We start from the raw sequence: 15,238 nt of genomic DNA, 5'->3' as shown, positions 1-15,238 counted from the left end.
CTGGGTTAGGGAGATACAAGAAGCTTCCCTCAAAAGCTGTGCGATCCCATTGGCTCCTTCCCCTTGTTCTGTGTCCCTCAGTCCCTCCCTCCCTTTCCCCCATTGGCCCCATCTTTGTACTGCCCCCATGGCACTGATCAACCCCTTCCTCTCGAGATACAGAAACCTGGACTCCCCCCAGGAGTCCTGCCTTGTGACCCAGAACATCTCACTGCACGGCTGAATTAAACATCTGTGGGTACCATGCAAAGGCCCTTTTTGCTTCCCTACCCTGGGCTTTATTAGCAGCTATTGCAGCTGCAACAATGGCCCATTTTGGCAGTGTGGATCCAAGGACATCATGGTGACACTGTGGGACCTCATGGATCCAAGGGGGCATTGTGACACTGAAGAATTTCATGGAACCCAGGATCCATTGTGACACAGCAGGGCCTCAGTGGAACAAAGGAACCATTGCTGACAGTACAGAAACTCATGGAACCAAGGGGCTGTGTTGACATAGCAGGGCCACATGGAAGCCAGGAGACCAGTGACATTTAGGGACCTCGTGGAACCAGGATCCATTGTGACACTGCAGAAACAAGGAGACCATTGTTGATGCTATGGAAGCTCATGGAACCAAGCAGCCATTGTGACACTCCAGGGCCTCGTTGAACCAGGCAGACCATTGTGACACCACAGAACCTCATGGCACTGAGGGTTTATTGTGACACAGGAGGGCCCATGGAGCCAATTGTCCATTGTGACAATGTGGATCTGAGGAGACCATGGTGTTACCATGGAAGCTCATGGAACCATGGGTCTATTGTGACAGAGCAAGGCCTCGTGGAACCATGAGGAGACCATTGAGACATCATGGAACCTCGTGGAACCAAGGAGACCATTGTGATGTCATGGAATCTCATGAAACCAAGGGTCCATTGTTACAGTCCAGAACCAAGGACACCATTGTGACAGTACAGAACCTCAAAGGACCAAGATTCCATTGCTTTGCAGTGGGGCTTCATGGAACCAAGGAACCACTGTGACACAGCAGGGCCACATGGAACCAATGGTCCATGGAGATACTGCAGATCCAAGGAGACAATGGTGATGCTGTGGAAGCTCATGGAGCCAAGGGGCCATTGTGACACTGTGGGTCTCCATGGAGCCAAATATTCAGGGTGACACAGCAGGGCTGCTTGTGACCAATTGTCCATTGTGAGCCTGCAGATCCAAGAGACCAGGGTAACACTCTGGCAGTTGATGGAACCAAGGGGCTGTTGTGACACACCAAGGCCTCGTGGAATCAAGGAGAGCATTGTGGCAGTGCAGGAACAAGGAGACCATTTTGACAGTACGGAACCCAATAGAACCAAGGGTCCATTGTTCTACAGCAGGGCCTCATGGAGCCAAGGAGTCATTGTGAAACTGTGGGGCATAAGGGAGTCAAGGACACCACTGATACTGAAATCCACTGGATAGAAACTTCTGAACAGTTTTGACTATTTGAAAGCAGGTATTCTTTATTACAGTATGGTGGTCACTTGGGCCATTCTTCCTCCATTGGAGTGCCTTAAGCATTGATTGAACAGAGTTTTTATTACACACACTGATTATGTATCCATTAGCTATCTCCAGTTCCTTTGAGTTTATTTGACATAGTTGAACCCCCTTATCTCAAATCCTTTCATGGTTCTTTGGGTTTTGTCTTCAACATCCAGTGTCCTTTTAGGTGGCTGTTCCTTGACCCTCCCCCTTTTGAGTATGTCAGTATTATTGTTCTGCATAACTTCTGCTTTGTCAGCCTTGCAGAGCTGAGCTGGCACCCTGCTTGCATTTTGTGTGTCTTCTGCTTGCCAGAGGTACATCCCCAATCAGTTTATCCAAGGCTGTTCTGTTCTACTGTCCTTGACAAGAGTAAATCTTGTTCTGTTCTCCTGTCCTTGTCTCAGTGCTCGCCCCGCGCAACACCCCCAACCTATGGGCCTGGGGTGGGCAAGTGTTCCTGGGGGACAGGGATGGGACAGCTGGGCTGGACTGACCCAAGGAATGTTCCATTCCATGTCACACCATGATCAGAAATCAAGTTAGAGTAGCGGGAGGGCAAGAGTGGTAGGGAATGTTTTTTTTTTTAAGATATTTTTCTTTGAAAAAAGCAGCTGCAAATACAGAATCCTCTCCCGCCACAGGGTGGTAAAACATTTTCTGCTGATAGGAGATTTGCTTTTCTTCTGTTTATGGTCTTTTCTTTTTGTGGTTGGTTTATTTGTGGGGTTTTTGTGTTGTTGGGGGTGGGTCTTGCTTTGGTTTTTTTTGGTTGGGTTTTTAGGTTTTTTGCTATTGAACTGCCTGACTTCTGATGCATAAGTTTTTCCTGCCCTTTCTTGTGGCTTGCTTGGCACCTGCTGGCCTGGTAACTTGGTGTCCCTCCGTGCAGGGACAAACAACCTTCTGCAGGTGGGGAGAGGCCAGTGCTGGCAATGGTGGTTGCAGGGGCTGGTGTGGGACAATTGCCCTGGGGCACCTTCCCAGGCTGTCCCAGAACAGAGACACAGCCCAGGCCCTGCTCTGCTGCTGCCTCAGGTCCATGCCAGGAGCTTTGGCTGTGCTAGGACACTGCTGTGAGCCCCCCCTGCACACTCCCCCCCTGCCCCAAGCCCTGGGCTTTGCTGTGCCAGGGCATTCCTAGAGCACATTGCTGACAGCAGCTCTGGAGGGGAGCAAAGCCTCCCTGCCCTGCCCTCAGGAGATGCCCTTTGCTGCTGGAGCTGCTGTGCGGGAGTCCAGCTGTGTCCCAGCAGTGCCCATGGCCTGGCCCTGCCTGTGGCCACAGCAGGGACACGCAGCAGGACAGTGACCAAGCTGCCAGAGCACTCCGGCCTTACAGCCACAGCAGGGCTGGCAAGGACAGGGTGGAGTTGGGCAGAGCAGATGGGGGAAGAGGCAGGGACATTGTCCCTGGCTGTGCTGCTGTGCTGGGAGTCTCTTCCTGCCACCTCTGCTCACAGGCACTCCCCCTGCAGAGACAGAGAAAGGCTGAGGAAGAATCCTGGATAAACAGGTTGGGGCAGGCACTTGTTTTTATTTAAATGCACAGGGAACAGACCACTTGTAAGTCTTTGTGCTTCAAATAATATAGATATTAATGCAGAAATGCAAACAATATTGCTACAATATTTTGCAGTAAAAACAACAGTAGTCAAAGAAGTTACTAAAAAAATATAGTCAAATAGGGGGAAAAGTCTGAGATTGTAAAGAGTTACATTCTAAAGGCTCTGCAACAGAAAAGAGACAGTTTAATGCTTTTGAAACCATCCAGTCATCATTTTCCTCAGGGCATCCTTGAGCTCCTGGTTCCTCAGGCTGTAGATGAGTGGGTTCAGGGATGGAGGCACCAACGAGTACAGAACTGACACTCCCAGATCCAGGGAGCGGGAGGACATGGAGGGATGGGGCTTCAAGTAGGCAAAGGCTGCAGTGCTGAGGAACAGGGAGACCATGGCCAGGTGGGGGAGGCAGGTGGAAAAGGCTTTTTGCCGTCCCTGCTCAGAGGGGATCTTCTGCATAGACCTGAAGATCTGCACATAGGAGAAAACCATGAACACAAAACAGGCAAATGATAAAAAGGCACTAACAGCAAGAAGCCCAAGTTCCCTGAGGTAGGAGTATGAGCAGGAGAGTTTGAGAATCTGGGGAACATCACAGAAGAACTGGCCCAGGGCATTGCCATGGCACAGGGGCAGGGAAAATGTATTGGCTGTTTGCAGTAGAGCAGTGAGAAAGGCACTGGCCCAGGCAACTGCTGCCATGTGGGCACAAGCTCTGCTGCCCAGGAGGGTCCCGTAGTGCAGGGGTTTGCAGATGGACACGTAGCGGTCATAGCACATGACGGACAGGAGGGAAAATTCTGCAGAAATGAAAAATACAAACAGAAATAGCTGAGCAGCACATCCTGAGTAGGAGATGTTCCTGGTGTCCCAGAGGGAATTGTGCATGGCTTTGGGGACAGTGGTGCAGATGGAGCCCAGGTCGCTGAGGGCCAGGTTGAGCAGGAAGAAGAACATGGGCGTGTGCAGGTGGTGGCCGCAGGCTATGGCGCTGATGATGAGGCCGTTGCCCAGGAGGGCAGCCAGGGAGATGCCCAGCAAGAGGCAGAAGTGCAGGAGCTGCAGCTGTCGCGTGTCTGCCAATGCCAGCAGGAGGAAGTGCCTGATGGAGCTGCTGTTGGACATTTGCTGCCTCAGGAAATGGTTTTCTGCTGAGGAGGAAAAGGCAGGAGAGAGCTGGGCCAGATGCAGAGCAAAATCTATTACATATCTCGTAGCAATTCAACATTCAGAGTCTCTCTTTTTAGGAACACTTCTCTGCATTCCCCTTTCCTGGGCCCTGGGTTTTGCAGGCATTGAGAGCAGGGACTTACAAATGGGCTCCAAAGGATTCCTTAGTCCTGTCCAGTGAGAGGCAATCGAGAAGGCTGGATTATCACGAATTAAATGGACTCGTCAAACACCAGAAAGCTTTTCAGTCCTGCTGTTTGCAATTTGCCCATCTGAAGAACTGAGCTGAGGAAATTCCTTGTCTTTTTTCATCCAGCTGCTACAGTTAGGAGTGGTTGTGGGTGTCTGAAATCCCTGACATTTCTAAAGCACTGCAGATGAAATCGCATGGGTGTGAGAGGCACAGGGATGGACTCTCAGTGCAGGGACAAGAGAGCAGCTCTGCCCATCAGGGCTGTTCTCAGCTGCCCCTTGCTGGCAGCTTGGAGCTGAAGGAGAGGCACCCAGAGGAGTTCCCCTAGAGAGAAACAGGACAGTGCTGAGGGCAGAGGGCTCTGGGCAGAGAGCAGATGGACAGAGCCCTCGCCTTCTCCCAGAGTGCCTCATGAGGATCTCAGCTGTCTGCTGCCAGGCTGGTGCACAGAGGGATCATTGCAGCTGCCCAGGTGCAGCTGCCCAGCAGCATTTCCCTGGCCCTGCCACTGAGCTGTCTCCTCCATGGGGATCCCAGGCAGCCCAGAGACAGCACAGGAGAGCTGTGCGCTTCTGGAGAGCACCCTGCAGCCCTGCAGGATACCCAGGGAATGAGCTGAATGGCCCTGAGGGCACCTGGGCACTCTGCTCCCACAGACACATCTCCACAGCAGGATCCAAAGGGTCCCGGCCTGGACGGGCACCTGCCAGCCCCAAACCCTTGCTCTGCCTCAGTAACCCAATGGTGGCAACAAGGACAGCACAGGCACCTGGAGATGGCAGAGAAATGTCACAATGCTCCTGCCAGGGGACAGCAGGGACACAGAGACTGATGGAAATCAGGGACTTGTCCTTCCTTCCTTCGGCTCTGGCTGCTGCAGGGGCTCTGCACAGCCAAGCCCCCATGGGATGAGGGCAGGGGCTCTGTTTAGGATGGGAAAGAAGCCCAGGGAGGAGCTGCTGGGGGAAGGTGCCTGAGCCACAGGGACAGCAGGGAGGTGCCACATCCCCCTGGCCAGCATTTTTGGCAGCAGCTCCCTGTCCCTCCCTGCCCGTGTCTCTGCTGAGTGGGGCTGTTCCTGCCAGCAGCATCTCCCTGTGCCCAGCTCTGCTCCCTGCCAGGGCTCACAGAGCCCATCTCCACCCCACGGCCCTGGGGCAGCTCTGCCTGTCCCTGCAGGGACCTGTCCCGTGCCTCCGAGGGGGCCGCAGGGAAGCCCCGCTCTGGAGCTTGTTCTGCTCCACACCAGGACATCCAGGAGAGCCACCCTGACAGGTCCTGTCAGTGCTGGCATTGTCAGAGACATTTCCAGGAACTCACCTGCATTGCCTTGCAGCCAGAGACTCACCGTGTCCAGGGGCTGTGCAGATTTCTCCCCTGAAGGGGTCTCTCCTGTCCTCCCACCCCACCCCTTTAACATCTTTGTCACTTGTGCAGCCTGCCCTTGCTGCCTGCAGATACTGCCCTGTCTGCCCTATGACCGCCTCCTCTGCAGAGGAGGAACTGGGAGAGGGCTTGCAAAAGATCATGGAAACTGTGGGATGTGCCAGCCTTAGGAGAAGCCTCCAGGAATGGAAGTTTAACTTTCCTAGAGCCAGAGAATTATTCATTCAAATCCTGTGAAGATTCATCCCCTAGTGAGAGCTCAATCACCCTCCCAGCCCAAGCTGCCTCTGCTCTCTCTGTGCCTCTGTGCTGTGCCCGGGTGGCTGTAGGCAGTGCCCCGGCCCTGTTGGGCTGGGAGAGGAGCTGCTCCTGGCCAGAGCTATCTCTCTGCAGCTCTGCTGCCCTTGCCAGGAGCTGCCTCTGTGCCAGGAGCCTGGCCCAGCCCAGCAGCACAGACAGAGTACAAGGACTTCCCTTGTGGGTTGGGTGCTGAGTCCCTAAACATCAGTCCCTGAGAGGGAGGTGAAGAAATCACTTAAGAATTCAAAGTCAATATCCCTCTCCAAACTTTCTTGAAGTTTTAATGAGTCCCACAAATGGACACAACTGGGAAAGTGTCCCCAGGTTCCAGGGACAGCAGAACACTGGAAGCAGTGATGACAGCTGGGGACAAACAAGGCCAAGGTGTCTCTGGTGCTGAGCAAAGCTGGATTTGTTTGAGGAATGCAAAGGGCCAAGGCCTGAGCCCCAGCGCCTGGCCAGGCAGATGCTGTCCCTCCCTCCTTGCTCAGGGCTCTTCCTGGGATGGGCACTGGCATGTAGGGATGTGCAATGGCAAGGGCAGGAGCATGGGGCGGCTCCTGCCAGGCTGCTGAGCAGGGACAAGGAGGCAATGAGGCCCCAGGCCTGCAAGGGTCACTTGTCTCCTGTTCCTGGCTATTGGTTCCACCAGGCCTTGCTGTGTCACAATGGCTCCTTGGTTCCAAGAGGTTTCTCAGGGTCACAATGGTCTCCTTGGATCTGCACTATCACAATGGACCATTGGTTCAATGTGGCCCCAATGTGCCCAAATGGATTTTGGTTCCGTGGGGTTCTACTGTGTCACAATGGACCCTTAGTTCCATGAGTTTGCACAGTGTCACAGCTGACTCCTTGGGTCTGTGAAGCCCCACTGTCACAAATCTCTGAAACATCAGAATAAGGCTCCTGAACACTAATTTGCTATTTCATAGGCTGTCATTTATTCAGGCCTGAGGTCTGGTGAGGGATAACTGCTAACCTTACATGGGCATGTGATTCTACCACTCTGTTGCTTATATACAGACACTAATTGTGAATTACAATTTACCCATTTCCATAAAACCCACCCCAAATTCCCAGATTCACTCCTTGTTTTCTCTATCCCTGCACCCTTGAGCCAGATGTCTTCTTCTTCTCTTCCACCCTCGCTCGGAAAGCAGCCCCTGCATGTCTTGTTCCTGTGCTGAAAGTTCACAGGAAGGGTAAACATGGAATGAAGCCTTTGGGTATCAGCCCCAGGATTTGTGTGGGCAGGCAGAGGCAGGCAGGAGGCAGAGCTGTCAGCAAAGGAAGGGGCCAGCCAGGTGGAGCAGCCAGGGATGCCGACAGCCTGCAGGGACAGAGGCGCAGGGCAGGGACACCGTGGGACAGCCTGGGCTGCACAGGGCACAGGCATGTGCAGCAGCTGCAAGACAGCCCTGCCAGAGCCAACTTGGGCAGCACTTTGGCCATGGCTGCTGGGCCTGGGCCTGAGGCAGGAGCAGGAGACAAGTGACCCTTGCAGGCCTGGGGCCTCATTGCCTCCTTGTCCCTGCTCAGCAGCCTGGCAGGGGCCACCCCATGCTCCTGCCCTTGCCATTGCACATCCCCACATGCCAGTGCCCATCCCGGCAAGAGCCCTGAGCAAGGAGGGAGGGACAGGATCTGCCTGGCCAGGGGCTGGGGCTCAGGCCTTGGCCCTTGGCATTCCTCAAACACATCCAGCTTTGCTCAGCACCAGAGACACCTTGGCCTTGTTTGTCCCCAGCTGTCTTCACTGCCTCCAGTGCTCTGCTGTCCCTGGAACCTGGGGACACATTCTCAGTTGTGTCCCTCAGTGGGACTCATTAAAACTACTAGAAGTTCACTTTCAATTTAATTTTGAGTTCTTGAGAAGTTTTTTGAAGACACTCTCAGGGACTGAGTCTGTTGTAAACATCATCAAAGCCATATGAGAATCATAAAACTTTTCCTAGTCCAGTAATGGAGAAAGATTTCAAAGAACTTGTAAGAAATACACATTCCAATTTTAAAGGATGTATTTTATTAAATTTCTCCTTAGAGCAGAGGTGATCGATGCATTCTTTGATTGACATTGACCCAGGGTCTCTCCTCAGCAGCTCTGGCCTTCTCACAGAAGCTGTGCCTGGAGCTCTGATCCAGTGTGGACTACCTTGCTCCACATTGCCCAGCAACATCCTATCTGTCCTCACTCCCCTGGGACCTGCTGTGCTTGCAGAGCTGGCTGCACTCAGCCTAAGAGGAGTTTTCCCTTTTGGGGGATTTTTTGAAGCAGTCTGAACCTCCTGAGTTTCCCCACTGCAAACAGACACACTGCTCAGGTGTGTGCCAGCCCCAGGTGCCACCAAAGCCACTGCAGAGCTGCCCTGGGCCAGCTGTGAGGGTGGATCATCAGCCCAAGCGGCACTGGGCCACTGCAAGGGGCTGTGGCCATGGGCACTGCAGTGACCCCACTGCTGGGTTTGGCTGCCACGGCCACCGAGAGAAATTAAATTGTCCTTGGAAACACTGGGGAGGACTGGGACATACTGGGGAACACTGGGAACGCTGTGGGAGACACTGGGACATACTGGGAGTGACACTGGGAGATACTGGGAGAAACTGGGGAAACTGGGGCAATTGCAGCGATGACTGGGGACACTGGGGTACCTGTGGATGACACTGGGAGGAATTGTGAACGACTGGGAATGAACTCGGGTGTATTGGGACGGACTGGGCTGTACTAGGAGGGACTGGAGGGTTACTGGATTGTACTGGGTTACTGGGGAACAATTGGGCTTCACTGGGGTTATACTGGTCTGTACTGGGGATGAACTGGGCTTTACTGGGAGGGACTGGAAGAGGGTGAATGGGCTGTTCCCACTTCCACTGCATCCCATTTGCCAAAGCTCCTGCCCATCTCCAGCCGCAGCCAATCAGCGCCAGGGATCCGGGCCTGGGGGAGGTGCTTACACGGGCAGCAAATTTTCTTTTTGCCTACAACTCCCGTCATACCCCGCGGCCCGACTGAGCCCCATTGCAGCCGGGAGAACAACTCCCGTCATGCCCCGCGCTCCACAGAACTCCGGGATCCGTCCCCATCCGTCCCCTAAGTGTCCCCCAAACACTCCAGGATCCCTCAGTGCCGCCTCAGCGCCCATTCGGGACTCCCATAAGCACCCCTGAACCCCTGAGTGCTCGCACACTTACAGATGGTCGGTACAGCAACTTCTGGGAATTCATCTGCTCTCGTCCCCCGTGGCCCCAGAGCCACTCAGAACGCAGTCCCGCGCCTAAAACTCCGGCCGCGACTCGCACCCTAAACAGCCCGGTTGGAGCTCTCGGAGCTCCTCCCAAGGGCTCCCGTGCCGTTTACGTTTCCCCCCCAAGAGGAACTCAAGTCGGGGCTCGGACGCAAAGGTGTCCCCCAAGAGTCGTCCCAGACTCCCAAACGTTTTGTTCCAACCACTATCGGGACTACAGCTCCCGTCATGCTCCGCGGCGCACGATGAGCGCCATTTCAGGCGGGACTTTATCTCCCGTCATGCCCGGCGCCCCACCGAGAGCCATTGCAGCTGCACCCAGAACTCCCGTGATGCTCCACGGCCCCGTTAAACCGTATGATACCCGCCCCTACAACTCCCATCACCGCCTGCTCCCCTGACAGCCCCGGTAGAGCCCCCCACAAGGCCCCGCCCGGACCCCGAAGGGCCCCAAATTCGCCTCCACGACCTCCAAGGGCCCCCTGGACCCCCAAGTGCTGCCCCGGACCCTGAACTGTCCCTCAGAATCCCTGAGTGCCCCTCCAAGTACCCACCCGGCTCCCCCAAGTGTCCTGCAGACCCTCAAGTTCTCTCTGAATTCCCTCCCCAGACCCAAAACTGCTCCAAATGTGCCCCAGAAATGCCTCCAGGGACCCCGAAGTGCACGCCCCCCCAATACTGTCTGAGAAAATGATGATAAAAAAGATGAGAAAAAGACTACAAATATAACTAGTTAACATAAAGGGAAAGAAAGAAATATCCTATAGAAATTAATTAATGAATTCATGAAGGGAATTGTGTTACTTAGACCCAATGATGACTAATTTTCTTGGTTGCTAGAAATGTATCCAATTTTAATATAAATATACAAATAGGTAATAAAAATATTGTATGAGACTATCCTAAATAAAGAAAAATATGATTTTAATTTTGTTATTAATAAATTTTATTTATAAGGAAAAATGCTAAAATTTTTCTTTTTTGTTTGGGATGTCAGTCCCAGGTGGGCGTTGTCAGACATGGTGAGGCTGAGGGTGAGGAGCCGATGGTCCAAACAGGCTCAGCCTGCAAGGGGCTCATTCTTATCCATGCCCAGACCTCCTAAGGAGACATTCAGCGTCCAGATCACTTGGGGAATGCTTCTATCCCCTCTTCTCATAACTAAAAAATAAAAAAATACTGATGTGATTAAAAAACCAAAAATCATGAGGTGCATTTTGACATCTTCCTCCTAAAGACAACTCCAAACTGACTCCAATCACTGCACAAGCCCTGGAGACTCAAAGACAATGGAAGGGAGACAAAGAGCTCCTGAGGCCTTTCTGTATTTTAATCAGCCCCACGCTGGATTTGGGGCTGGCTCCAGGAGCCTCAGGCACACAGAGAAGGATGAAGAAGCTGCTCAAGTAGTCAGCAGCAAAACTCCAAGTGCCTTGGAGCATGGCTGGGCCCCAGTGAGGGCAGGGAGTGCCTAAGGCTGCCCAGGGCCTGGTGAGAGCAGATCCTTGAGGGCAGGATTGCAGGGAGCCCAAGGCTGTGAGCAGGGAACTGCAATGCTGAGCAAGGCCTGGCTTGGCTGCAGGAAGCAGAAAGGCCAAGCCCTGAGCCCAGCCTGGGCCAGCAGGGCCTGTCCCTCACGGCTGCCTGGGGGCTCTTAGTGGGCCAGGAGGATGTGAGGGGCAGCAAGGACAAATGGCATCAACCTGCAGCCCCTGCCAGCCTCCCCAGGGAGGCCGAGGGAGAAGCAAAGTGCAGCCCCTGCCAGGAAAGTTCCTCCTGTGGGGCCTCCAGAGGCGCTGCCCGAGCCCAGGGCACAAAGGCCTGGGTGCCTGTGGCCCTGCCAGCCCTGCCCAGCCCTTGGCCATCTGTCCTGCAGGCTGTGCCCCCTGGGCGTGCTGCTCCTCTGCCCTGGATGGCTGCACTTGCCCATCTCGCTGTGCCCCAGCATTTCTCACCCAGCGTTGCTGGGCCCTCCCTGCGCTCCCTGCACCCAGCGATGCCGGCTCCTGGTACACAGAGCCCGGCCATGGCCCAGCCTCACACTGCCACACCTCCAGCACCAACATTCTGCCCTGCGAGGGACTTTGCTTTCTCCTCAGCTCCAGCCTGAACCTTCCAAGGCGCACTTTGGGGAGGTTTCCTGCAATTCTCACTGCCAAAGAAAGCTCTGTCTCCTGCTGGTCACAAACAGAGAAGGGCTGGTGGCAGATCAGAGGTGGTCAGAGGCTGTTTAGGGCACAGCGACCATTGTAGCCATGATATTTTCTGAAAAATACCATTGCTAGGATTTCGCTCCTGAGAAGCTGAGGCCTCAGGTAGAAAATATAAACAATAATTATCTGCTGCTGTGGAATGCAACAGGTGGATCTGTGATTGGCTTCATGTCATTGTTTCTAATTAATGGCCAATCACAGTCCAGCTGTGTCTCTCTCTGGTCAGACACAGGATTTTGTTATCATTCCATTCTTTCTCCTTTGCTTGCAAGCCTTCTGATGAAATCCTTTCTTCTATTCTTTTTGTATAGTTTAATATAATATCTATCATAAAATAATAAATTAGTCTTCTGAAACATGGAGTCAGATCCTTTTCTCTTCCCACTTCTGGCACCTCTGTGAACACCACCACTGACCATGAAATTATTAAGTTTTTTAATATTCTCTGAAAGAACAAGGGGCATCAACTAAATACCTACAACTGGCTGGATGGCCAGTTGAGTGGCAGTGAATGTTACACCGGAGAGTGGTGGTGAATGCTGCTACATCCAGCTCGCAGCCAGTCACCTGTGGTGTCCCTCAGGGGTCTCTGCTGGAGCCAGTTCTGTTCAATATTGTTACTGAAAACATGGATGAGAGTGTTGAGACTTTCAGTAGTAAATCTGCAGACAAAACTAATCTGAGAGCGTGTGTCCATCTGCTGGAAGGTAGGAGGCCTCTGCAGAGAGAGTGGGAACAGTTGGATGAACGGGCAGACTCCAATAAGATGAAGTTTAATAAGTCCAAGTGCCGGGTCCTGCACTTTGGTCACAACACCCCCTGCAGTGCTACAGGGTGGGGACAGAGTGGCTGGACAGCGGCCAGGCAGAAAGGGACCTGGGGCACTGATGGACAGCAGGCTGGACATGAGGCAGCAGTGTGCCCAGGTGGGCAAGAAGGCCAATGGCTCCTGGCCTGGATCAGGAATGGTGTGGCCAGCAGGAGCAGGGCAGTGATTCTTCCCCTGCACTCGGCACTGGTGAGGGCACACCTCGAGTGCTGTGTCCAGTTTTGGGCCCCCAATTTAGGAAGGCCACGGAAGGGCTGGAGCGTGTCCAGAGAAGGGCAACAAGGCTGGGGGGGGCCCCGGAAATCAAGTCCTGTGAGGAGAGGCTGAGGGAGCTGGAGTTTTTCTCTTGGAGAAGAGGAAGCTCAGGGAGACAAGGCAATGTCAGGGCACAGGTTGGCCTTGATGATCTCCAAGGTATTTTCCAGCCTTGCTTATTCTGTGATTGTCTGGAACCACCCCGGTAGCAGTTGCAACAGGGTCTGCAGGGGAAGGACAGGAAACTCCCAGCTGATGGGAACAAACTTTCTGCCTGACTGCAGAGGCCACGACAAACCTGAGTGGTTTCCCTGGTGTCCCCCAGCCCTTGCTGGCCCCAGGGGCTGATGGCATTTGTGCTCCCTCAGGTTCATGTCCCCACACCAACAGCATGGGGGTGCTCCCCCTGCTCTGTGCAATGCAAACAGTGGCTGCTGAGCCAGTGCTGGCGTGTGTGTTCCGGCAAGGATGGGGCACCTGTGTGAGCTGGGGCAGAGGCCAGGGCTGCAGAGGGGGGATGTTGTTGACAGCTCCATGAGGACGCTCTGGGACGCTGCCCTGGGCTGTGCAGTGCACTGGGGATGGATCAGCCCCTGCTTTGCTGCTCCTTCCTGTCTGCCCCAGGGCCCTTGCAGAGCCCCAGCCATGCTGTTTGCCCCCAGCCTGCCCACAGCCAGCCTAGGCCTGCTCACGGGGCTTTTCTGTGCTGAGCATTGGCCTGGGCATATTCTTGAGAGAGCCTGGGCAAGGAGCCTGGAGCCCCAGGCCCTGGGCTGAGGCGTCAGCGCTGCCCCAGCAGTGCCCATGGCCTGTCCCTGCTGGAGCCCCGGCACTGCCACCCCCAGGGCTGTGCCCGGCCCCGAGAGCACTCAGGCCCTGCAGCAACACCAGGGCCACCAGGGCAGCGGGGCAGGGCCACGGCAGCAGCACTGGCAACACCAAGTGCTGTGGCTGCTGGGCACAGCTGCTGGGCCAGCCCTGATCTGCCCCAGCTCTGCACACAGACATTGCTGCTGCTGCTCCAGGGAAGGCAACAAAAGGGGTGTCTCTGATGAAAACTCTGCTCGGAGAGCTTTTATTCTGTCTGAAGCCACTGAGAGTGCAGCACCTCATTGACACAGTCTGAGGCCACGGTGAAGGTTGAGAGAAACAAAATGACAAATGGCACAAACAGTGACCTTCCTTTGTTGTAAATAATAAAACGGTAGACCAAAAGACAAGAACATATCAACAAACAAACCCAAGTGGTATCAAAGATGACTTTTATTACATGAGATTTGTAGAAACTGGTCAGAAGCTTAATGTTTCTGTAACCGTCTATTCATCAGTGTCCACACCGCAGCCTTGAGCTCCTGGTTCCTCAGGCTGTAGATGACGGGGTTCAGGGCTGGAGGCACCACCGAGTACAGAACTGACACTGCCAGATCCAGGGATGGGGAGGAGATGGAGGGGGGCTTCAGGTAGGCAAATGTGCCAGTGCTGACAAACAGGGAGACCACAGCCAGGTGGGGGAGGCAGGTGGAAAAGGCTTTGTGCCGTCCCTGCTCAGAGGGGATCCTCAGCACAGCCCTGAAGATCTGCACATAGGAGAAAACAATGAACACAAAACAGCCAAAAGCTAAAATGCAGTGACCAATGAAATCCAGATTTTTCTGAAGGTGGAGTGTGAGCAGGAGAGCTTGAGGATCTGGGGAACCTCAGAGAAGAACTGGCCCAGGACATTGCCATGGCACAGGGGCAGGGAAAATGTATTGGCTGTTTGCAGCAGAGCAGTGAGAAAGGCACTGGCCCAGGCAGCTGCTGCCATGTGGGCACAAGCTCTGCTGCCCAGGAGGGTCCCGTAGTGCAGGGGTTTGCAGATGGACACGTAGCGGTCATAGCACATGACGGTCAAGAGGGAAAACTCTGCAGAAATGAAAAATACAAACAGAAATAGCTGAGCAGTACATCCTGAGTAGGAGATGTCCCTGGTGTCCCAGAGGGAATTGTGCATGGCTTTGGGGACAGTGGTGCAGATGGGGCCCAGGTCGCTGAAGGCCAGGTTGATCAGGAAGAAGAACATGGGCGTGTGCAGGTGGTGGCCACAGGCTACGGTGCTTATGATGAGGCCGTTGCCCAGGAGGGCAGCCAGGGAGATGCCCAGCAAGAGGCAGAAGTGCAGGAGCCACAGCTGCCGCGTGTCTTCCACTGCCAGCAGGAGGAAGTGCCTGATGGAGCTGCTGTTGGACATTTGCTGTGTCTGCACATTTCAACGTACAGAAGGAGGAAAGACAGGGCAATGGAGGGGAAATTTCTCACAGAAAAATCACAACTCTTTGTCGTAGCCTCTGTCCACTAAGCACCTCCCCCTTGTGTATGTCTAGGAGATCTTCCTTCACCATTGTTGCTGGAGCTCTGATTGCTGCTGGCCAATGCTGTGTGAGGAGCTGGACCTTGGCCTGCAGGACACCTGGGAGTCAGCCCTGACCCCCAGTCAGTGCAGGGGAACAATGAGAGCAGGGCCCAGTCCTGGTGTACAGGCTTGGATAAAGAATTTCCTGTAGGGCTGCAGAACAGCCTGG

The 15,238-nt window shown here is 54.1% G+C and overlaps 1 protein-coding gene and 1 pseudogene across 1 annotated transcript; both read right to left on the bottom strand.

Moving 5' to 3' along the window:
* Window positions 1-2,984: 2,984 nt before the first annotated feature.
* On the bottom strand, window positions 2,985-3,833 carry LOC134434277 (olfactory receptor 14J1-like; the record flags this gene model as incomplete). Its single annotated transcript, XM_063182955.1, has 2 exons — window positions 2,985-2,999; window positions 3,378-3,833. Coding segments are annotated over 2 exons (471 nt in total), but the record flags the coding sequence as incomplete, so codon positions are not given.
* Window positions 3,834-4,719: 886 nt separating this feature from the next.
* LOC134434276 (olfactory receptor 14J1-like) lies at window positions 4,720-14,526 on the bottom strand (annotated as a pseudogene).
* Window positions 14,527-15,238: the final 712 nt, after the last annotated feature.

This window comes from Melospiza melodia, unplaced genomic scaffold (assembly GCF_035770615.1).
Source record: "Melospiza melodia melodia isolate bMelMel2 unplaced genomic scaffold, bMelMel2.pri scaffold_34, whole genome shotgun sequence".
NCBI lineage: Eukaryota > Metazoa > Chordata > Aves > Passeriformes > Passerellidae > Melospiza > Melospiza melodia.
Note: the sequence above shows the minus strand (reverse complement) of the source record. Positions and strands in the feature narration are given on the sequence as shown.